The sequence below is a fragment of the Macrosteles quadrilineatus genome, unplaced genomic scaffold (genome assembly GCF_028750875.1).
Source record: "Macrosteles quadrilineatus isolate MER2022 unplaced genomic scaffold, UCM_ALF_1.0 Scaffold_5__1_contigs__length_97177068, whole genome shotgun sequence".
Classification (NCBI taxonomy): domain Eukaryota; kingdom Metazoa; phylum Arthropoda; class Insecta; order Hemiptera; family Cicadellidae; genus Macrosteles; species Macrosteles quadrilineatus.
In genome coordinates this window covers 62,094,257-62,118,663 of record NW_026542598.1, presented here as the reverse complement: position 1 = coordinate 62,118,663, position 24,407 = coordinate 62,094,257, and the positions used below count along the sequence as shown (strand labels likewise).

Sequence of the window (24,407 nt, the reverse complement as noted above, 5' to 3'; positions counted from 1 at the left end):
TAATTTTCATATGTATATTTCTTAAAAAAATTACAACATATAATGTAAAGCAGTATAACAATGGTGTCAGAATATAACAACCGTCAATAGGTTTACAGTATAAGAAACATAATCACAAAACAATAGTTAGGTCTAAGTGTATAAAACTTAGAAGTCAATAGTACGAGTAACAACAGCATTAAATGCTAAAATGTCCAAGAAAGTAGAGTTGAAATATGATAATACCTAAGTCTGTTGAAATTGATTTACTTGGAAACTTGTGTTACCAACCGAATACATAATCCACTGCTTTTGTCACAAAACTTGTACTTTTTGTTGGCGTATTTTGTGACCCGTGCACCTGTAACAAATATTGTAAATCTTGAATTTCTATCAACAAATACAAACATTTTTATATTACCAGAGTTAAACAGCGTTAAAAGAACAAATAAATACTTTTGAAAGAAATTTTATGGCATATGTAGTGACTGTTTATTCATATTAGCTATGATCGGCATGATTTTTAATTTACATTTGATTTAGTACATTTATGCTCTATGATTAATAAGGCAATATGAGGTTGAGCTCAAGAAATATTTATAATGATGTTGCTTGATCTCCAGGTAGCACAATAATGTTCCAGAATAAAATTAATAATGCTCGCTGGAAAATCCTCATGGGTAAAAAAGTAACTTATCTAATAACAGCTTGTATACATCTAGTAACACAGCATGTGTATTGAGGTCATTATGTACTAAAAACATGAATAGAACTCTGACAGTATCAGCTGTAATACTTAAAGTTCTATATGAACTGCCAGAACACAAATGGTGTCCCGTAAGTAAATAGCCAAAATCCAGGAAAAGGTTTTATGAGTCAAAATAAAACAAAAATTAAGAATAAACTTTTTTTCAAGAAATGCTTTGCATATAAGATATTCAGCATTTTGTATTTTTAGTATTTAAAATGTATATTTCTAAAACTATTAAAGATATCATTATGAAATTTGGTTTAGTTTTAGAAACATATTTTAAGTACAAAAAAAGTTGATATCTCGCTAACAAGGCATTTTTTCAAAAGATGTTACTGTTGATTTTCATTTAATTCATACCTGATGAAGCTTTGATAGAGGAGGATATCAGCGATGTTCGAAAATACTATTTAAACATGAAACAGCTTATTATTTATTCTAAAGTATGTACTGGCAAACTATAGAAGGACTGGAGCATCGCTGTTTGTAGAATAGAAAATTTGTCTGCAGAAAATAAAGTTGTAAACTTTCTACAGAAATATTTTCTGCAAAAAACAAATTTTCTAACTTGTTATGTAAAATTTTCTGCAAAAACATGTATACATTTATAGGTTAAGTGTAAGAAAGGGCCATGTGGCCCTTTGTCTGTGAATAAAATATTTTTTTAAATTCCAATTAAAAAATCTAAAAAATAAAACAAACAAAAATTCAAGAAAATAGTTGGGCAGATTGGGCTTTCTGCAGCCCTCCTCGTCTTTCTGCGACAATGTCACACTGTCGCCCGTAGTTCTGCTTTGGGACCTATTTTCTTATCACCGAGAACTTGTGACCTCATTTACTTTCACAGCAAGATCAAACCTATCAAAATTAACAAATAGGTTAACACAAACCTCATTTTCCGTTTGGGCTGTCATGTTGAGGGGACGTCCGCCCCGGGGAGACGGAGCGTACGGTGAAGTGGGGGATGTTACCAACCGTCGCTGGGACAGACGAGTCATCTGAGGGGATTTGGGTGTTGTCGGCGTGGCAGTACTGCTGAACATGTTCGTCATATCCTTCAACGCACTGCCTTGTTGTGTCTGTAACCACAAGTGTAGGATAAAATATTTAAGTCTTGAAATGTAAAAAGTTAGTAAATTTGTAAAAAGGAAACTAATAAATTGTGTTTTTAGTAAAATATTAATAGCTTGGTATAAGATAAATAAATTTGACAAGTTTGATCAAAATGTATCCATAAACAAGCAAACTACAACATTTTACAAAATTATCCATAAGAATAACATGGGAATTTAAAATTACAATTTTTTAATTTTCTCTGTTACCAATAACGGTACTATATTATATACTATATCATTTGTTTTTTGTTTTTATAAGCCCTTTAAAAAGTTCTAGAGAAACACTGGGAAATTTTGTGTTTTGAGGGTCAAGAATGAGAAAAACAAATTTTTACCCCATAAAACCCCTTGTAAAACCCCGTTCCCATGGTCCGATCATGCTGGTTCGCGAACTCATTCAAGCTTATCCCCCCTTACACCTTTAAACCAAATTTCATCAAAATCGGACAAAAATTACTCAAGTTATCGTGTTCACAGACACATATGTCTATATCTATATTATAAAACATACATATATAAAAATTTGAAGGAATGGTGTTTTTTGCCCTTGGGGACATCAAAATGAAAAATTAAATAGGTCCCACGCATAGGCTATGTCTTACCGTGCCACCTAAGGTAATAGCTACTTCCCTATAGGGAAATTTGCTAAAACAACAACTAATAGGCATGCAGTTGAAATTCAATGAGAACTTTCATTTTGGAATGCCAAATAGATTTGGCAAAGAATTTCAGTTTAAATTAAACTATTTCTGGCACAAAAAATATAAAAATTGTCTAAGAATATTCAACTTTATATTATAATGAAGGTCTAAGGTCTGAGGAGAAAATGGACATGGCCTAACTAATTTTCTCACTAGTTTACCATGATATGCTGAATACTTTACTAAGTGATTCAAATGAGAGTTTTGCAAAATGATATTCTACAATGGGTTATAGGTGAAGACGATTCTGTGGAAACAATCGAAGTTTTAAAATGTATTGAACTAGTTTTTGATAATAATCAATAATTCCATTAAAAACCATATTTAAACTCACTGTACAGGGGCACCTTCTAAGAAAAGTCTGCCTATTATTCATGCTGTATCTTGGAACTACAGGTCTTCTCATTGAATAATTGATCTTTAAAAAAATAGCAAGAATAATGTAAAAAACTTGAAATTTGAATTAAAGTTTAATAAAATTATCAAATAACTATTTGTGTTTATTTGCATATTTGCACGTGCGTCTTAGCCATTCATATAGTTCAATTTATTCTGAGACATAACCCAAAAAATTATGAGTTTGATACTCTGGCAAAAACTGTAAAAATTAGACCATTTCTTTTGTAAATTGGGCCCTAAATCCAGTTTTTTGGTAAATGGTAAAGCAAGAAGCGCAGAATGTCATCCTTATCCTACATCCTTGTGCAGAACAGGTCAGCATGTGCATGTCACGACCCTTGTACAAAGTGGTTGTAATATTACAATGGTAACCTCAGTAATCTGTATAAATTGGAACTGTTTATATTCGTACGTGCATTACAAAGGGATCAATTGGTATTCCTCCCATACAAAGCATTTCATAACTTCGAATTGGGTTAATATTTTGAAACAATTACTCAATTATTTTACAAAACCTCATATTCTTGGTCACTAGCCAAAATTGTTCGTATTAGATATGACTATTATTATGATTAAATCCGTCAGCCCATTTGCGATTGATGCAATAACTCACCTAATAAATGTATCTCTAGAAAAGAGTGAATTCCCACAGGCGTGGAAGAAAAGTATGGTACATCCATTGCCCAAAAAGCAGATTCCCTCGAACTTTAATGATTTAAGGCCAATATCAGTCTTGCCAGCTATGTCCAAAATATTGGAAAAATTAGTAATTCACCAATTAGCAGAGTTTTTAGATGCAGAGAATCTGCTTCCCAAACTACAATCAGGGTTCAGAAAGAACCATAGCACCTGTACTGCATTGCTAAATATGTTTGCAGACTTGTTTGTGGCAAGGGACGAAGGCAGGTGTAGCTCTGTAGTCATGCTTGATTTCTCGCAAGCCTTTGATTCCATAAGCCATAGTTTACTCCTGGCAAAATTGAAACATTTTGGTTTTCATTGTGATGCAATTGCTTGGTTTGGATCTTACCTGGAAAACAGACTGCAAGTGACCAGGGTGGGTACCGATATCTCACCTCCCCTTAAGAAATCAAGGGGAGTACCTCAGGGGAGTTGTCTGGGGCCCATTTTGTTTTCCCTGTACACTGCAGATCTGTCCAGATGTGTGAGGCACTGCAATGTGCATTCATATGCTGATGATTGCCAGTTGCATTTCTCGTACGAGATTCAGGCCACTGCGCAAGCTTTTGCAGGAGTGAACTCTGATCTGGTGAGAGTAAGTGAATGGTCACGCAAACATGGTTTGAAATTGAACACTGACAAATGCACTGTTCTTCATATTGCTCCACCCACTACTCTTCACAGACTTGCAAATGGAGACATGCACGTTCAACTCACAGGAAACCCTTTAATGGTGAGAGATACTGTCAAGACGTTGGGTGTGGTACTTGACAGTGGCCTCACATTCTCGGACCATATCACTTATGTTTCCCAGGTGGCTTTGGGAAGGTTGCGTGGTCTGTACCGGTACAAAAACATCCTGCCAGAGACAGCCAAGCTGCAGCTGGTACAGTCACTAGTGTTGTCAGTGCTCCATTACTGTCTCCCTGCATTCGGAAACAGCATCTCAAGGGAAGAGATGTCCCGTTTGCAAAAAGTGCAGAACTCCGCCGTTCGTTTTGTTTACGGTATCCGTAAGCGTGAACGCGTATCCCCATTCCGGGATGCTGCGGGGTTGCTGTCGATGGGTGCCGTGTGCAGGGCGCAGACTTGTAGCCTCATCCACCGGGTCTTGGTTCAGCAAGAGCCTAAGTACCTGGTGGAAAGGCTTGTGGCACGTGGGGAGATGACCCAACGCGAGACCCGGCACAACGCCTTGCTCCACTTTCAAAAAGTGCGCCTGGAAGTGGGAAGGAAAGGGTTTTCATACTTTGGCCCAAAGATTTACAATGACCTCCCCTTGGACCTAAAACAGCTGGGGGTCCTGGCTTTTAAAAGAAACTTAAAAAAACTTATTAATATTGTAAAGTAGTTGTATATACAGACTGTCCCAAAAGTCCCGGACCGGTTTAATATTTTCAAAACGACAACAGATAAATCAATAAGATTTGGTACATCAACACCACACCTAAAAATCTACTTTTTTAAGGAAATATCAATTTTCTGTCACATCATGGGGACGTCCCGCAAGGAGTCAGAAGGAAATCTTAAATAGAAGCATAGGTTGACATGTACATCAAATTAAAGGTCTTTACTAGCAGAATATAATGCCACAAATTTGAACTCAAACGGACAACCAAGTCAAGAATGACAGTGGTTCAAAGATTCATTTAATTTGCATTTGGGGGCACAGCCCTGGGAATTGGGAAAAAATTGTTAACGTAAGCATAGGTCGATATGCACATCAAATTAAAGGTCTTCACTAGTAGATTACAATGCCGTAAATTCAAGCTCAAAAGAACGCCTGAGTAAAAAATGTCAGTCGTTCAAAGAATCAAAATGGCAGGTTCAAGAAATCTTTGAACAGCTGCCATTTTTTACTCAGGCGTTCTTTTGAGCTTGAATTTACGGCATTGTAATCTACTAGTAAAGGTTAATTTAACTGGTAAAGGTAAATTTGATGTGCATGTCAACCTATGCTTCTATTTAAGATTTCCTTCTGACTCCTTGCGGGACGTCCCCATGATATGACAGAAAATTGATAGTCCCTTAAAAAAGTAGATTTATAAGTGTGGCATTGATGTGCAAAATCTTATTGATTTATCTGTTGTCGTTTAGAAAATATTGAACCGGTCCGGGACTTTTGGGACAGTCTGTATATATTTTATACTAGCTGTACCCGCGGGCTTTGCCCCGCTTAACTTCATAAGTATTCGCATGGCTCAATCACTTCCTGGTTGAAGTTCGTTCGCTACGCTCACTCACCTTCAGGTTGGAAATCGTTCGCTGCGCTCACTTGTTTTCAGGTTAGCTCGTTCGCTACGCTTACTCGCCTCCGGGTTGATGTTCGTTCGCTACGCTCACTCGCCTTTTGGTTGCAAATTAGCTGTTGTCATAAATTTAAAAAAAGTCAGCCCTTTAATTGTTTATAATACTTTGATAAGGTTTTTATGTTTTAATATTTAACATTGGAGAATTTAAACGTTGTTCAGTGCACAGGTGTGCTGCGATTGGGGTTTAATACATTTGGACTTATTAAAAAGTAAAATAGTTTTCTGTGCTGCACTCTGTAGAAACACTGTGGCACTATTTCAAATCACGACTAATGCTAATACAGAATGTTGTGATTATTCAAACCTACAAAACACAGTTGGTGAAAGTAAACATCTGCTTTTAAATTATATTTATTTGTAAACATTGTAGATCAAAAAGTCTGACATTGGCCCAATTAAAACCCTCTGGGGCAGAGCCCTTTTGACGGATCTGCACCAAACTTCACTCGAACCATCCTTGAAAGATGCTTAATAATGCCTGAAAGTTTCATTACAATCTGTCGAGCGGTTTCGGAGTCCATAACGTATATACACACACACATACATACATACATACATAGTTCCTCTTTTATAGATATAGATTTTTATTTTATCACACGATGTCTTGTATTATAATAGTATTGTATTTTTAGTTAGTTTTGACCTGAGTTACTCTGTAAAACAGTAATATTTGTACTGAGAGACGCTCGGAAATAAAGGCATTTTTATTTATTTATTTATTTATTTATCCATTTCTCAGTTCCCGCTCTGAAACAATTTAACCGGCCGTGTCACCACTATAATTCTATTAATAATTACTCACATAGTCTCTGCAGGGTACAACTCCGATCATGGTGTGTCCGGAGAGCACCTTTCCATTGTACGACAGTGCTCGGCGAGCATCAAGCTTGCTAGCGTAGCAGATGTTCACCCAGTTGCCTTGGCCGGGAAATCTAAAAGGAGTTAAGAGTTAAACAAATTAGTTACACCAAAAAAAAAGGTCAGTACACCAAGTGGTGATCATAGAATCTGAGAGTAAATCAGTCCTTTCATCCGTAAAATGTTTATAAATTCAAATTCAAATTCAAATAATCTTTATTTGTTAGTAGTATACAATACATACCGTACATAAATAGTGTCAAATATACAGGTATTGAAAAATAAAAAACAAAGGTTTCTTAGAATTAACAATATATGCAAAAATTGACATTACCTCCTACAACTCATCGAAAGAATATATAGCTTTGCTGATGAGGTACTGCTTCAATTTAATTTTGAATTTTTTGGTTGACACCTCATCTGTTATGCTTTTTGGAATTTTGTTATAAAATTTTGAACCAGCATATTTAGGTTTCTTTTTGAAAAGTTCCAGAGTGTGATAGCTCATTGCGATACAGCCCCGATTTCTGGTGTTATATTCATGATTGTTACCGATTAGCTCCAATTCCTGAAATCTATTTTTTATGGATAAAACTGTTTCAAAAACATACATTCCATAAACAGTCATTATGTTTTCTAATTTAAAATAATCTTTAACTGAAGTTCTTGGTTGTAAATTACGAATAATTCTAATGGCTTTTTTTTGCATTATCAAGATAGAGTTTAAGTTTTCTTTAGTAGTTGTCTTTAGTAGTATAAGCAAATTTACTAGACAAATGCATAGTTTTGTTGTCAGGATTCCCCTATGGTACCTGTGAGTTAGTTTAAATCTGCTTGTTGATTGCAAGTTGTATGTGCATGTTATCTATATTATAGCATAGACAGAAGGAACAATCTGATTAGTCTAACTACATATTTGTCCACATAAAGGGTGGAAAAAGTCCCGGGACAGTTAAATATTTCAAAAATTAATAAAGTTAAAACTTTAAAACTTGATACACTACCTCTTCAGCGGGGGCCGACCCACAAGGAGTCAGAAGGATATCTTAAATGTAAGCATAGGTCGATATGCACATCAAATTAAAGGTTTTTACTAGTTGGTAGAATACAATGCCACAAACGAGAACTCAAACAGACAACCAAGTCAAAAATGGCAGCCGTTCAAATATTTCTTGATTCTGCCATTTTGAATATTTGAGCGGCAGCCATTTTATACCCAGTACTAATGAAGACCTTTAATTAATTTATGTGCATATCGACCAATGCATACGTTTATGATTTTCTTCCAGCTTCTAGCGAGCGCCCCCCTGACGAGGTAGCGTATAATAGCAATGCAATTTTAATGCATCTTTGAACAGCTGTCATTTTTTACTCTGTTGTCTGTTTAAGTTTGGTTTTGCGGCATTGTATTTTACTAACAAAAATCTCTTTAATTTGATGTGCATATCAACCTATGCTTACATTTAAGATTTTCTTCTGACTCCTAGCGGGCCGTCCTCCTGAAGTGGTAGCGCATCTTTGAATAATGTGTTAAAATTTAATGCAGAGTAACTGTGTAACAAGTTTTGATGCTCTATCTATATTACTTTTTGAAATACTTAACCGTCCCAGGACTTGTTTCACCCTGTATAGTGTATGTAGGGTGTTTTAGACTATGCAGGATTCAAGTGCTCAATATTAAAACGTGAGAAAGTAAAGTAGATTTGCTAATAATAATCATGTCAATCTACCAAAAATCTCGGCATAGGACTAATTTGAAAGTTTTGGTGGTTTAAAAATAGACTTTGAAAGCTAAGAAAACTCTCCTAGAAGGACATAAAAAATAAATAAACACAAATGTTCAAAGAATTATTCAAACCAGGTAATCAAAAATTTTAAAAAACATTAAAAAATCAAATTATACATTTACCTGTGCTCAATAATGTGCCCCACTTGAGAGAACTGGCCCAGGACGGATGAAGCTGCGGCTGGTGGAAACCCAAAAACTGTCACCCAACGTTCACCTTCTTCTGCACTCCTGCGGAAACAATCAGCTACGTTTGTGACAATGTCTTGTGAAATTTCACAGTCATGCAAGAAACCTCAATAGGACATGAAAATTGCTTAGAGACACAAAGTGTGATCAAACCTGAATATACTATATTTTAAGTACAATTTGCACTGAGTTGTTTGTCAATGGGAATGAGTAGGTGTAACAAGATGTATTACTGTTTTTTTCCAAACCTTTGAGACGACTAAAAAAACCACTATGGTTGAAAGTTTAATTTGACACGTTAACAATGAAGCATGGCATAGTTAGTCAGTCAGTTATGTCATAAATTATAACTGCTCAAGCATTGAAAACACGATGTACAATATTAAAGAAAAAATTAACACTTAAGTGAAGAAGCACTACTTTCAAAATTATATTATTTTATTTAGTTACAACTATAATAATACCTAATTAAATCTAGTTTATAACTAAGAACGAATTTTACATGTACAATTTGTTATAAATAATATGCAGCAAATTTAATAAAATGATGATATTTGTAGCTTAACTGTTCACAAACATACTCGAAATGGTTGAGCCTAGTGATGGATTTTACCCCTGTGGTGTCCTGGTAGGCCTGTATAGAGCAGGGGGGTGGTTTTAACCCTTCCTCCCATCCCCTCAAAATGAGTGATAAATTATACCAACAAGCTTTGTAAGACGTTACAGGTCAAACATCTACAGGGCAGGGATACTCCAACATAGGTAAGTGGTAAATCACTATGTAATACAATGAACTTTGTATTCTGCAAGTATATTTGATATCTCTTTGTTTGTAATATTTAAAGCTTTATATCTGGTTATGTATGAGTGTGATGTTGATAAAATTTGTTTCTGTTATTTTATTCTGCACTTTACTCTTTGGTTGTACCAGAGGACAAGCAACAGTATGTTAAACAGAGGGTTTTGTTTGGCTGACTTAATATAATGTTTAAGTGGGTAAATCAAAACTAAAAACAATAAGTATCAAAACAAACTCCACGTGTGTTAGATAGTCCAGTCAATTACCATTTCCTGTGTGTACTTATCCCATACAGGATTGACCATAAAAATTTTGGATTTAGGTTCAAAGTCTACCCAGTGGCTATCACTGGGGTTGTTTTTTCCATAGGGTTGGATGAAAGCCCTGCTTGGGGTTGAAAATTTTTGCATTTAAAATTGTGGAGATAGCCCAGATAAAAATTGACTAATTCTAAGCAAAAAACAGATGAACCTACATTTATTTAAACAAGTTTGCGAACTAGCATGATCGAACTAGGGGAACTGTGTTTTATTGGGTAAAAAAATAGGTACTGTATTCCTCATTTTTTACCCCCAAAATATAAAATTTAGCAATTCTTTGCCAAAATTATTTTCTGGAGCTTTAATAAAACAAATTAAGTATATTGAAGCATTTTTGTACCGGTACTACTAATAACTACGGAGAAAGAAAAACAATGTAATTTTGAATTCCCATGTCGTTCTTATGGAGAATAAATAAACTGTTGTAGTTTTCTTCTAAGAGGTAGTCTATATAAAATTTTGTTAAAATTTGACAAATTTGTTTATTTGATACTAAGCTATTAAATTTGTAATAAAAAACACACTTTATTACCTTCCTTGTAGCTGCAAACCTGAGTATTTATTAAAATTGATGTTATTAAATTAAATAGGAAATAAATCTAAACATTTCAAAGAAGTTTGTTAGTGAAAATCCAAAAGACAAAAAATGGAAATTCATTTAGTCTGCAGGTTTGCTACGTCAGGGGTATTCTTGTATTTCTATTGTTTAAATTCAACATATTATGGGTTTTACCTATTATAATAAATAACCACTAAAATTTTAAAATACCTTTTGAAATTAGTTTTTAAAATACTAAAAGAGTTACTGAATGAGAGAAAATATTGTTGTTAGGCCTACCTGTTTTATGAAGTAAGAGTATGGTTTGAATCACTATTATTAGTCTGTTTTTATTTTTAATACTTAGTTTCAAACTTTCTACCTCTGAACACATGCCCGCCAGTACATAGCAGACGTTACATACAAAAATAGCCACCACATGGTTTCACAAAGGCACAAGGTGTGTAATATAAAACTGTTTAGATCTATGACAAAGCCCTTATGGTCTGGAACAGCCAGTTATTTGACTGAGTTATAGTTAGTTGGTACATTAAGTTATTCATGTAACAGTAAACTAACTACAACTTGTCCTCTGGTATCACAACCAAAGAGATCAAATTTAAGGGAGAGTACAGCACACACTGTAAAATTTAGCCTCAAAATAAGAGAAAACAGGTCTTACCATGAGTACTACGGTAAAAATGAGTCTGCGCCACAAAACAAACACCAAAAAAGGTTTTGGGTTTTACAATGGAATGAAAAGGCTACCTAGTGTCCAAAAGTCAAACATAAAACATGTTACTCACGATTGGTTCGTGCTCTGTTGTGGTGTGTGCATCAGCTGAGCGCTTGGCTCATATGGGGTGGTGGGGGTGGAGGGGGGTAGGGCAGAAGCAGTCACGTCTAACGTGTCAAACAACCCTACAGTAGGAGGCCCCCCGGACTTCTCCCTCTGGTTTTTGTGAAACCTGTAAATGAAAAATGGTTTAGTTTCAAATGATCTCGTTGCACTTTGGCTTTGTGCTTGGGGAAAAGGGTATGGACGTGAAAATGGTGCGCTAGAGGGTTAACAGAAGGCTGTGCCTAAACATTTGTACCATGAGGCTGGCAGTAGGTGTCCATCATACGGTAATTTTATTTAAGGAAACCTAAGCTTACAGATATGGATCAGCATGTTTAAGACTACTACTACTACGGTTTACCATTGTCCTTATTGGTCTTATTATCTTATCAGTTCAATAATCTCTTGTTCAGGACAGAGTTACACATGCAGTAGGCTAATCCTTATGCAAAAATTCCCTAACTTTGATCACTACCTTAAACAAATGGATAAATGACCTCAGCTAAGGAAAAAAGCATTGAATTTTCCTCCCAATATTTCTAGAACTAGTAGATAGTAATTAGGAACTAGAATAGTGGTTAGGAAAGAAATAGTAATTAAGCACTAATGTCATATTATTTGATATATCTCACTTGGCCGCAGTTGGCCCTCATTGGAAATCTTCATTTACGGACAATCCTCATACATAGGTTCCAGATGCTTTGTTAGCACAATACAAGTGGCCTGAATCAGTTACCGTACTACACATTACAACTTTCAGCATCACACAGTAAAAATATATACTGTAGTTGACGTCGATAAGTCATAGAAAAATATGTAAAAGGCTTACAATTACTTGTTTGGGAGGAAGAATATGCTTAGTGATTAGCGTCTCGGTCTTTGTAGCAAGAGAGACAGATTCAACCCCCAGCATATCGTATAAAAGTTCAATGATTTTCTCCAATTTCCCTTAGAAATTTATGTGTGAATCTTTCATACAAAATGCAACAGATACAAAAACCAAAAATTAAAACTTACGGTACCAATATGACTCTTACCTAGAAAAACTCTCGTTGAGTGAAGTGGGTCCAATTGGTCCCGGAGTCAGAGGTGATGTGGCTGATAACCCCGCAGTGGTGGGGGCAAAGTGAACTTGGCGGGGAGTCTTGGTGGGACTGGTTGGTTGAGGTGCAGGGTCCCCCATCAAAAAACCTGGCAAAAACGGAGACGAAGGATTCTGAGTTCCCGGACTTCCCACAGGTGATCCTAATGTCATCGGCTCCATTTCTGATCTCTAAAAAAAATTACAAAAATTAGTTAGAGGCTTTTATTTATTCTTTCACATAGTAAGTTCATATAATATTTTTGTCATTCTGTACATAGAATTAAGGAACTAAAGATTTTTATTCATTATTTAATATAGTTACCTAGCCTAAAAATATTATTTTTACATCATGTGATTGTATGCAAACAAAAAACACAAAATATGACACAAAATGACAGTTAAAATATTGAGTTGAATGTTTACCTTATTTTTAAATTGGAACCAGATGTCACTGAGTATTAAGCTTTTAATTCATGAAATAAAGTCAATGGGTGGGTTTTGGTTATTTAACATTATTGTAAAGATTTGTTTTATACATATTTTACAATAATTTACAATAACACGGCTTCATGCTACTTTTGCCATTATTATAATCTTAACAATAATACTACTGAAATGATTTTATTTCTATAATCATTGGTTAAATTAAATACTTAAATACTACAGTTCAAAACCATATGATCTAATTTACCATGTGTGATTTTCAGATTGTTGCTAAAAATAATATTGTTATGCCAGAGAAATAAAATTTTGATGTAATAAAGTTTTAATAAGTTTCTTAAAAATCAAAAGTTCTAAATTATTTTTAAAGTTTATTAGTCTAGTGTTTAAAGTTTAATATGGTACGTATAAAACGTTCAATCTAGCAGTAAGGTTTAAGTAAGTTACAATAGGCCTACATAAAGAAAATGTAATTGTAACTGTCAAGATTTAACCTAAAATTCCTTATCCTACAAACCTCTGATATAAAAAATAGTTTGCAACTCTCTTTAACAAATACAGATAAAGAAAGCAATTTAACGGGAAATTTAACTAATTATCTAGGCTACTAATTTTTATTTTGTTTATAGTTGTCCGGTGAAAAGCAAATAACAATGGGAGAGGGGCAGTTCATTCAAGAACAGGCAATTACACAGGGATACCAAGGAATGAATGGGGAAGGAGAACCAAAAATAGAAAAGGATAATTCATGTACTGAAATGGGAAGTACCAAGAACCCAAAAAAGATAGTTATCTGCTCTATGTGTAATGGAAAAGGTAATAACATATTTTCTGTTGAAAGTACAATTAGTTTTTTGTCCTCACAAAAAAGAGCTAAAAAAAACAGCAAACAGAATGAAAATGTTATGCTAGGACGACTTTTCTCTTTAGAGAATACTTTATTGTAGTAACAACTCTGCTTCTAAGATAACTTACGGTACATGCATTTTTTCGTATATTGTCTACCTAGAAATTAATTCAAAGTTTAGGCACAGACACCATAAAACTAATATTTTTTGTACAATAATGTTTCATATTATAGTTAAAATCCTATTTGATCCTATTTGACTTTATTCATTTATTCTTATTGTAATTTTTAAAAGTAGTAAACATTTATCCAGTCTAGGTATAAGTTAATAGTTATTGTTATTTATAAGGTGCTCACCAACATTTTTTAGGATACTATGAAGAAGTTCAAAAGCCTGAAATATTCATTGATGGTAAGAGGCGAGAAGAAAATTCAGAAAACAATGGAAAATGCTGTAAGTTTTTTGGAGACCATTACTAGAATTAAATCGCTAGAGTACCTAAGACAAGACGACTAATTAAACATGTATGTTATGAATGTGATCTGGCTACATGTGTGGCATCAACAATTTGACTTTATATTAGTATTGAAGGGCCTATACTCTGTATGATGGAACATGTCTTCTGACTGGAGATCTACCTGGATGCTGGCCAATGGTTTAAGGTTCGGTCCACCCCGGGTAGACGGAGGGTCAGGGGACAGGTTCCATCAAACAGACTATGGCATGAACAAATGAGATGTTTAATAGCCCAATGAACATAAAACAGTATAATATGGTCACAACAATAGGCTATAATATAGAACAAAATTAATGCCTGACAAACTTTTCTGGGTAATTCTGAGCAACTACTTGGTCAACCCCAAACTTTTTCATATTTTACTACGGTCGTAAGGATGTTCTCAGAAAACAAGAAACATATAATTCAAGCCCCGCAAGGCCATCATACAGGTTGCCGAGCGATAAGAAGGTTCAAAGTCCACGCGATAACAGTGGCTTGCGGGAGACGCGCGGAAGACAAGTTGTGACAGTACTGTTAGGTTAGGTTAATCACAACCTAACCTAACCTAGCCCAACCTAATCTAACCTAACCTAACCGTGCGGGGCTTGAATTATATGTTTCTTGTTTTCTGAGAACATCCTTATGACTGTAGTAAAATATGAAAAAGTTTGGGGTTGACCAAGTAATTGTTCAGAATTACCCTTTTCTGAAATTGGCTCCTAAGCTTGTTAAGTTTAAAAATATAAACCTGAGTGTTAAAATAAATTAGAATTGTAATTAAAATTTTGGAAAAAGTTAAATATTTAAAAAATGAAATTGCCTTTTATTATAAGTCTATAGGAAATTCCCTTTTATGAAGGGACGTCTAAAACAACAATCATAACCTGGAAGCTAGCTGAACAGGACAAAGAATCAAACAAATGATGCAAAAATGTTTACCGTTGTGGCAGTTATTTAAACTAACTGATAAGTTAAACTCATTATTTTGCAGGTCCTCTGCCATCTATATCACAACCCCGTCCCCATTACCAGTTGGAACAGCTGTTTAAAGCAAATGATGGCAAAGCACTCAGTAGAATGTCAGATTCTGTGATTGCATCGGTAAATACAATATAGCATCTTTATTTTGCATTATTTGGAGTACGGTATGATTAAAATGTCTAATGATAGGCCTACCTAACAAATTCATCAGTGATTATACTTTACTGGTTAAAAGGAACTTAAAAGAGCTACTAGGTACTTCCTAACTAATTGGATATTCATTTTAAAATAAATTGCTTTGGTAAACAATCAGAAAGAAGCAAATCCAAAAGGCTATGTAGCAAATTTAAAATAAGTACAAAAATAAAACAAACCTTAAATGTGAATTTTTGAGGTGTTAAGAACTTTGATGTAACAATTCAAAATCAAAAACATACATCTGGCTTAAAAAGACCTAAACAATTCTGGGACCTTTCATTTTTAGCGAATTTCCCCTATAGGGAATAAGCTATTACCGTAGTACTCATGGTAAGACCTGGACGCGGGACCGGTTTTTTTTTTCGTTTTGAGGTCCCTAGAGGCCAGAAACACCATCCGTTCAAATTCATATATATATATATATATTTATATAACTATATGTTCTATAAATAAATGGCATTAACAATGCCATTATATATATACAATGCTTATATATATATATAAGGATTATATACAATGCTTATATATATATATAAGGATTATATATATATATATATATATATGTGTCCGTCAGCACGATAACTCGAGCAAAAATGATCCGATTTTGATGAAATTTGGTACAAACGTGTAAACGTACGTTTATTGGAACGAGTTCGCGATCCAGCATGATCGGACCATGGGAACGGGGGTTTACGGGGGGTTTTATGGGGTAAAAATAGGTTTTTCCCATTTTTGACCTAAAAAACAAAAAATTTATTATATTGAAGCGTTATTATGCGCCTAATGGTTACGGAGAAAATTTCAAAAAATTGTAAATTTAAAATTCCCATGTTATTCTTATGGAGAATAAGTAAACTGTTGTAGTTTGCTTGTTTGTGAACATATTTTGATCAAATTTGGAAATTTTTTTATTTCTTACTAACTATTCACATTTTACAAAAAAAACCAGTTTTACCCTCCCTGATGCAGCAAACCTAAGTACTTGTTAAACTAATTCTATTTAAATCAAGAATAAATGTTATATTTTTAAGTAGACATTTCAGTGTAAATCCAATCAGTCAAATGGAAATTCGCTTAGTCTGCAGGTTTGCTGCGGCGGGGGTATTTTAGTATTGCAAATTATACATAAAAATTATCCTATTTAAGCAAATCACAATTTTTTTAAATCAAACTGGGGATGGTCCACAAGGAGTCGGAAGGAAATCTTAACTGAAAGCATAGGTTGAGTATAACATTAAATAAAAGGTCTTTATTAGGGAAACACTGTGCCCAAACTCAAAGTTTCACCCCAGCCAAAATTTCAAATCGCCGCCTTCAGACTCTCGTTTAAGATTTTCTTCCGACTCCTACATCCACAAAATGACAAAAAAGTTCATAATTGCTTCTCCAAAAAGTATATTTTTAGGTATGGTACTTATGTGGCTAAGTTTAGTTTCACTATCAGGATAGTTCAAAAAATGAAACATTCCCAGAATATTTAAGGACCCTGATATACGACAGACGCTGACTATATGAAACTAGGCTGTTTGCATGTAATGTTCCAGACTGTTTCAAAACCAGTGGCAAGACTTCCCCCAGTACACGTGCCTAACTCTATGGGAAGACTATCTTCAACTAAACATTCCAAGAGCAATATGTAAGTTAAAAACTACTGAGACTCAAAAACAAATTTCCACAGACAAAAACCAATTCTAAATTAATGTTTGTACTTCCAGTCCTTAGGTTAAGTAGGTACTCAAATTCAGATAAATATGTGTACAGTCTTTCAATAGCAAAGAAAGTAGTGAGATTTTTAAATTACTTATAATGTAGTCATGAATTTACAGACATTTTATGGTTTTACATGAAGTCTGGTCATCTTTGTTAGATACCAGGATTATATAAACCTTGCTTAGGTAAAATTTATAGAATCAGCCAAGAAATCACTGATAGACCTTCTAGGATTTTAGTACAAAATATGAAGAGCAAAAATAAAAAATTCTTTTGTCAAAGTCGATATTAAAATACTTGTTAAGATTGCTGTTTTTTGGGAGGAATTGTGGCATTAAGGGGAAAAATTCACTACAAACAGAAAAGAATAAAACATAATGGTGAGGCTGGGGAGGATAAATGTTTTTTTTTTATAGGCTACTTGTCATTTTTTTAGGAATCCATAAATAACTCTTTTTACATAAAACTGAGTTTGAATAGAGTTTGTTGGTATAAACACAATTACTTTTAATCATGTTGATTCATTTTATAAGATTATACATTATGTTTTACTATGATAAAAAATTGTTTTTTAAAATAAAGTCAAATAAAGATTAATGTTAAAAAAATAACGTTTTATCGTTCCAGAACCGCTCATATGGGTAATCTCCTACTGACTACAAAACAGCTTGACAAACATCCAGAAGATGTTGCAAGGCTGGCTGCCATTAAACTCAACAGAAGCGACTGGTAAGAACTGCAACCATTATGTCCATATGCACTGCAGGCCTTTTATATTTGTTCACAGCACTTAATACTGAGGCGAGGCTTTTGCCAGGTCGGCAGTGGATCATTGAGGAGTTAGTGTGTGATACAAACAATTTCAGGGTATTAGTCTCAAACATTGACAGTTCCTCCCACAGACATACTATAAGCAGCCTAGTCTACTATACGTCCATTTAAAAGCCCCATCCAGTTTCTTTACATCAAGATTTAAATGATTTTAAGTTAGTTCTCTATAGCTTTACACAGATGATCTGAAGTCACAGTTCTATGCGGCTGGCAATGGTCGTTTTGAACTTTGACAGGCTAGTCCAAATTTGTCAAAGCTGAATAACGAATGACGATTCTTAATAATTTTTCAGGCAGACAAAGAAAGCAGGTTTGGAGGAATGCCTCCAACTAGCACACTCATATCCAGATGAGTTGGAGCCCCACATGAGCCTTGTGTACCGAGCAATCAGCTGTCTGCTTCATGGCCACCGCCCGCACATCACCATGTTTGCTTGCCAAGCATCACGCGAGTTCTTCGCACACATGCGCTCAACTTGCCGGCCGGTTTGTATATACATTAAAATGGGTTGGAACCAGTTTTGCAGAAGTAGTCACAACACTAATCTGAATTAAGTTTATTATTTTAATCCTATTGTAGGATGTGTAAAGTAAAATACACTTAATTGTCAAACTAGTAGATTTTCTACGACAAAATAATGATTTCATAAAGTTTTCCATTTGAGAAATGGTAATTTGTTGCAAATTCTGAAAGATCGTACATGTTAAATACGACTTATTCCTTATTTGTACACAGTTAAAAATATGTTTGGACATTTTTTAATAGAGATTTGTTTGTTTCTTTGGTTCTTTTTTGTATATGGTACCTATGCCAATTAGGCCAGAATAACAAGGTTGCTCAATTTTGGAAATGTTTTTCATGTTATAGAAAATTTGTTCTTTTATTAATTATACTTTGAAGTCTTCTGTGGTAGTATCTATATGAAAACTTTTCTTTTATTCTGGAGTCGTAATGTAGGCATGTTTTTAAAGTAAATTGAGTTGTATAGAGAAAAGGTACAAAACGAATAATTAGATGGGTTTGGTTTCATCAGTCTAACAAAACTCAGTCTTACAAGGTTAACATTTAAAAAATTGGAAAAAATAAAAACACAATCAAATTTGAGAGCAAGGAAGGAGTTTAGAGAGAATCATAAAAAAATATAGAACAAGAATACTATTTCTTTGGTTATTTTTAACAGTGCTTCATTCGTTTGTCATTTTGTTCATTATTTATAGGAATTTGATGAAATTGTTCATTCACTACTGGCCCGAACAGCTGACAGTAATAAAGAAATCAGATTGTACGCCAATGACGCCTTAGATAAAATGGTCACATACATTCAGACAACACAAGCAGTGCGGCCGATTGTGGACAAAGGACCAATGTGAGTATGATATACTGTATTTCAACTGTGCTGATGCAGGTGAATGTTCTAGATTCATACCAGGGCTAAAGCTACTAAAACCATTTTGCTAAGATCAAGCTAAAAAAAATTATAATAAATTTGATTTTAAAATGCCCTATGTATTCAACAAATGTATGCCCTACTTAATAGAGTGACAATAGACTTGAATTCTTAAAATGTGATAGACCGGACAAGAGTAACATAACAATATCACTTACGGAACAGTTAAGCTAGGAGAAACATAACTCAAAGAAAATAATAATCGTATCTCACATGTGCTACTACCTACATGAATCACTATGCTAGTGTATTGCGTTTACTGTGCAGTTTAGTTTGATCAATGGCAGAACAGTCTAAAGTCTAAGGCATTGTTGCTCAAGCGAGAAGATCAAGGCTCCAAATCTCATCTTGGTAGGTGAGGCTAAGCTTGGTGGAGGAGGCCCACCTTTTAAAAACTAGAGGATTAGGAAGTTGATGAAATTTGTGGACTCTTTCTGAGATGCAATTTTAATAAGGCATTTGTGCTATTTATTTATTATTTGCCATTAATGGTATTTGAGTATCCAGGGTGGAATCATTGTATAAGAAATAGGATTTTGGATTCATAAGAAGGCAGAACATAAAAAATGGCGTGATTAAATGAATATTTACCTATTTGCAAAACCATAATAGCTTTAAATAACTTAGTCCTCGAATAACTTTTTCAGACATAACAACCCACTAGTGCGGACAGCAACGGCAAGGCTCTTATCTTGTGTTGTAGCTCTGAAAACTCCAAACACAATTCTGACTCACCCACACTTGAGGGATACGTGCAAACGAATCATTGAAACTGGGGCACTGCTGCTGGCAGACAGCAACATTAATGTCAGGTAATTCACAACTACGGTAAGTTAAGGTTTTTAAGGGGCTTAAGCATCCACCCTCAATATAGAAATCATTTCTAAATCAGTACAGAAGGAATTATTATTTCAAACACAAATAAACTACCGCAGAATCTCGATAACAAGACTCTCATGGGGATTATGAAATAAATTGTTATCAAGGTTATAGCAACCTAATTCTGCATCCTTTTTACCACACTAATGAACTTAACAACACCAACCTCAACACCTTTTCTGCCCTATTAAACCCCTAACTGCTGTACCTTCCACCCTGACCAAATCAGGTGTTCATATTTATATTTTTTTGTCATTCTTATGTAAGTTTGTGAAGCACTTGCATTGTGAATTTGCATTGTTCTAGTTATAAGCGTGACGAAGCCTATTGTATTAATGTAAATATTTAACGGAAAATAAATCTTTGAATCTTTGAAGGTTGACTTCTTATCGATTTTGCAATTACATGTCAATTAGAGGTAAAATAAATTCAAGGGGATTTGAAAATTACACTTGTTATCAAAGGTGACTTGCTATTGTGGGTCTTATTAATAAAAATTTTATTTTCAGATCTGAAGCAAAATTATTGATATCTCGGTTTATGAGTGAAGAGGAGTTTGAAAGTGTTTACTATGCAGAAGTTGGTGAAAAACTAAGAAAAAGAGTGCAGAGTACTTTTATTGATATCAAAACAAAGGTAATACTTAAATGTTAATTTTTATATTCTTCTAACAATAAGTGAGAAATATATATTTCCCCAAATTTATTGACTTATGAAGTTTTAATGTCATCTTATATTAGGCTACCTTAAAAAAGATCCTGTTTTAACATTACCAATTTCTTTTTACTTCCTCCCATTATTTAATGGAGAAAGTAGGCAAATTGTTCAAGTCAAAATTTATGAGTTTTTGTTTTTGAGTGTTGGATGGAAATATCAGTTTGTGGGTCCCCTTGAGCCCAATAAAAGTGGTTTGTGTGTGTGTGGAGTAGCAGAATCTTACCCCCAGAGAAAAACTGACGTCACAGCCAACAGGGGTAAACTTTTGCCCTCAAACTTAATTTTATTTGCACATCATGAGTTGAATAAGCTAACCTTGGATTTACTGTACCGGCACCAGTATAGCCTACCTGGACTAGATTTTTACAGTAGTTAATTTAACTAGAACAAATCATATTTTAAAATAGTAGTTTACGGGCCACAATTTTACCCCCCTCATGAGTCAGTGGCGGATCCTGAGGGGACGAAGAGGGCAACCCCCCCCCCTTCAGGTGTATATATAGCCTGTATATTTTTTTACTGGACATGTAATAGTGCATACACATTGTGTAAAATCATTTGTCACACTAAACTAGGCCTAATTAAATAAAAAATAAAATTATGTTTCAGATGCAAGCTTTGGACTGACATTTGTGAACACTGAACTGGAACAATATCAGTTGTGATGGTGGATCTTTTACAAATTTATATATTATAAAGCAAATATAATAAATATCTGGTGAAAAACTGGAAAATTCAAAATGCTAATTTAATGTTCCTTATTTGGCTTAATAACTTAAATGTTTAACTTATAGGCTACGGTATTTAAAACAATGTTATAAAAATAATAAACTTGGCCTAAATTATATGTTACCAAAATATGTTTAATGCCCTACACTCAAGTAGGTAGGCCTACTAAACTTACATTGAAGCTAAAATAAGCTTGAAGGTTAGGCAAGTTTATTGACCCATTATGAACACTTTGACAAAGGCCGTAGTACTATCCTGATAATTAGGACAATTTATTAATTACAAGGCAAAAATGTGGTTCGGGATCCACTATAAACTGTAGGTCCCTTAGTTATCATTGGCTTAATGGTAACTAACATTCACTTTTCCCCTCTGGCACTTTTTCAGCAACTGCTGTTTTTACCCAGAATCAGCTTTGAAAAATCATTAAAAAACTGCCAAAAAAGTGCCAGAGGGGAAAAGTGTTTAAAATGGCTGCACTTTAGTAGGCTATCTGTTCTACTTCACTCGATATATGAGGTTTGAATAGTTGGGTTAACCTAACCTAACTAACCAAATGAAATAATCAATATATAACTTAGAATAATCTAACTTAGGCTATATACCGTATCGATATTTTTCATTCGAATAAGTTGTGTAGGACAGATAGGTAGCCTAATGAAGTGGAGCCTTTAAAATATCCTAAATAATAAGTTAGTAAAAACCCATTAAAAGTATTAAAAAAATAATAAAAAGTAAAAATTAATGCCGATTTTTAGCATTTTTCTAACACGATTTTCAGGGTGAAATAGGCGTTTGCCCCTAAAGTGCCAAATAATGTAAAAAGTGTTGAAAATAGGCTAGGCCAAATAATGAGGAAAAAAAACATTTTTTTCAAGATTCGTTAAGTTAGAAGCCCCTTAACTTAGAGTAAACAAATACCATATAACTTAAATTGATTTTTAGGTAAGTTAGCTTAGAACAAGAACCTCAGAAATGTAGTTTACCTAACTTTCCTATTTCCCTCACTCTAACTTTAGGCCTTAGTTACACTTGTCTCTAGGTCTAACTTAGTCCAGTTCGTGGTGTACCTTAACCTAGGCTGGGCTACTATCGATGTAAAAAACATCGAACCGAATGATAGAAAAACATTGATTTTCAAAACATGAACTATTAATGCTCATCCCTAGTAGACACTCAATTTAGCCTAGTTAAATGTCCATTTATTAGGCTTCAACCAAGGCCCCACTAAAAAAAACAGGCCATGCTGCAGCACGGGCAGCGCAACACTAACATGCAACATTTACGTCACAGTGGTGGATAGTTGTACTAAACTCTTACCATTAAAATCTTACAAACAACCAGCTTTTTTATTTACCTAAAACAATTGGGAATTGTGATGGCAATGAATTTATCAATGAAACCTATCCACTAGTGTGACGTCATGGATCCTGCAGCATGGCCTGCTTTCTAGTGGGGCCTTGCTTCACCTAACCTGTTGAATCCAATGAGAGCTAAATGACCAAGGCTAGGGATTAGGCTATGAAAGTCAAGCTAAATATAACTTAGGCCTATCAACTTACTGCTGGCAACACTCTTAAATCTAACACAGAGGATACGCATCCAGTAACAGGGCGTAGATTAGGCGTCCGGCAGTGACGTCACCGGGTTGTGGTGTGGGGGCCCAGAACGCCATTGCCCCAACGATACGGTGTTTGGTGTATAGCCATTGGTGTTAGTGGTGTAGTGGATAGAGTGCTCAGCTGATATGCAAGAGGTTCCTGGTTTTAATCCCATCGGTAATTTTAACTTTTTGTTAAAAGATTTTGCTTTGAATGCCATTTCGGGTACAGTTTCTTAACTGGGCCATGCAAATATCGATTGAACTATCGATTCGAATAGTAAGTTAAACCTCTTGATTCTTGATTCTTCATGCGATTTTTTCACCATCAGCAAGTTTGGTTGGTTAGGTTAGGTTATGATAGTTTAATTTTATAATCGATATATTTTAAAATATTGATTATTAATCAATAATTTCAATTCAATAGTTTCAATCGATATTAGCATAGGCCTATCCCAGTTAAGAAACTGTACCCTTCTTCTTAACTGTTAGAATTTTTTGTATTTATAATTTTATGAACAGAATTTAAAACCTACATTCGATTTTTTCATCATCAGCAAGTTTGGTTGGTTAGGTTAGGTTATGACAGTAACTGCCGTACGCCTAATCCGGTAGGCCTATCCTCTGCGTATATCTAAAATCTAAACACAATTTTTAATACTTAAACTAACTAAAAAAAAAATCTGGAATTATTAGCAGAGACCAACCTTTTGTAGCAGCCTCGTCCCAACTTATGCGAGCCCAAGTGTACTATTATGATTTTTTCAGAATTAATGAAGCCTTCAGCAGACACAGAAACTCAAGAAAGAGTGTTGATGTACAACTAGAGGCTGTTCCACTGCTTGTTCATGAAATGACAAGACAGTTTTACGAAGCTCTCCCGACACTTCAAAGGATAACAAAGGCTAGACGACTAGAGTAGAGAAAGAAAAGACGGAAACAGTCTTCTGTCTTCTGTTGATTCACTCTGTTCCTGTTGTTGTTGATGTCGTCTGGCTAGGCAAAGGCCTGGCAATTGGCTAATTGGCAAATTAATGCGCTATCTATTTTCCCTCCCAGTTTGGCAGTTCAGTTCCCAGATTCCCACCAACTACAGCATGGGCGTACCCAGAGAGGGGCAGGTAGAAGCATTGACTATACAACACTAAATATCGCATATGTAACTGACTAAGG

At 34.6% G+C, this 24,407-nt stretch overlaps 2 protein-coding genes across 4 annotated transcripts; one reads left to right on the top strand and one right to left on the bottom strand.

The window, feature by feature from the left end:
* On the bottom strand, positions 1-24,220 carry LOC128994696 (nucleoporin NUP35-like). Of its 2 annotated transcripts, XM_054419422.1 has the most exons (8): positions 23,942-24,220; positions 12,307-12,542; positions 11,235-11,396; positions 8,706-8,813; positions 6,741-6,870; positions 2,881-2,964; positions 1,621-1,809; positions 1-340 (listed from the first exon to the last, which is right to left on the bottom strand). In XM_054419422.1, exons 2-8 carry the CDS (start codon positions 12,531-12,533, stop codon positions 263-265), a joined length of 978 nt encoding a protein of 325 aa, XP_054275397.1. In that variant the 5' UTR covers positions 12,534-12,542; positions 23,942-24,220; the 3' UTR covers positions 1-262. The 2 variants fall into 2 exon arrangements, with proteins under 2 accessions (XP_054275397.1, XP_054275398.1); XM_054419423.1 differs by lacking the exon at positions 2,881-2,964 and having other exon boundaries at positions 23,942-24,219.
* On the top strand, positions 13,594-21,604 carry LOC128994695 (TOG array regulator of axonemal microtubules protein 2-like). Of its 2 annotated transcripts, XM_054419420.1 has the most exons (10): positions 13,594-13,610; positions 14,012-14,095; positions 15,133-15,242; positions 16,865-16,956; positions 17,658-17,759; positions 18,155-18,347; positions 19,080-19,228; positions 19,957-20,121; positions 20,698-20,824; positions 21,515-21,604. In XM_054419420.1, exons 1-10 carry the CDS (start codon positions 13,595-13,597, stop codon positions 21,530-21,532), a joined length of 1,056 nt encoding a protein of 351 aa, XP_054275395.1. In that variant the 5' UTR covers position 13,594; the 3' UTR covers positions 21,533-21,604. The 2 variants fall into 2 exon arrangements, with proteins under 2 accessions (XP_054275395.1, XP_054275396.1); XM_054419421.1 differs by lacking the exon at positions 15,133-15,242.
* Positions 24,221-24,407: the final 187 nt, after the last annotated feature.

What these genes read in the sequence shown, in the direction of transcription:
- LOC128994695 (XM_054419420.1), top strand. An exon ending in AAACATTCCAAGAGCAATAT is followed by an intron (nt 16,957 to 17,657) that starts GTAAGTTAAAAA and finishes TTATCGTTCCAG; the next exon opens with AACCGCTCATATGGGTAATC. An exon ending in GACAGCAACATTAATGTCAG is followed by an intron (nt 20,122 to 20,697) that starts GTAATTCACAAC and finishes TTTTATTTTCAG; the next exon opens with ATCTGAAGCAAAATTATTGA.
- LOC128994696 (XM_054419422.1), bottom strand. Translation starts at nt 12,533, where the DNA reads ATGGAGCCGATGACATTAGGATCACCTGTGGGAAGTCCGGGAACTCAG. An exon ending in CTCAACGAGAGTTTTTCTAG is followed by an intron (nt 11,397 to 12,306) that starts GTAAGAGTCATA and finishes TTTCATTTACAG; the next exon opens with GTTTCACAAAAACCAGAGGG. An exon ending in GGGCACATTATTGAGCACAG is followed by an intron (nt 6,871 to 8,705) that starts GTAAATGTATAA and finishes AACTCCTTTTAG; the next exon opens with ATTTCCCGGCCAAGGCAACT.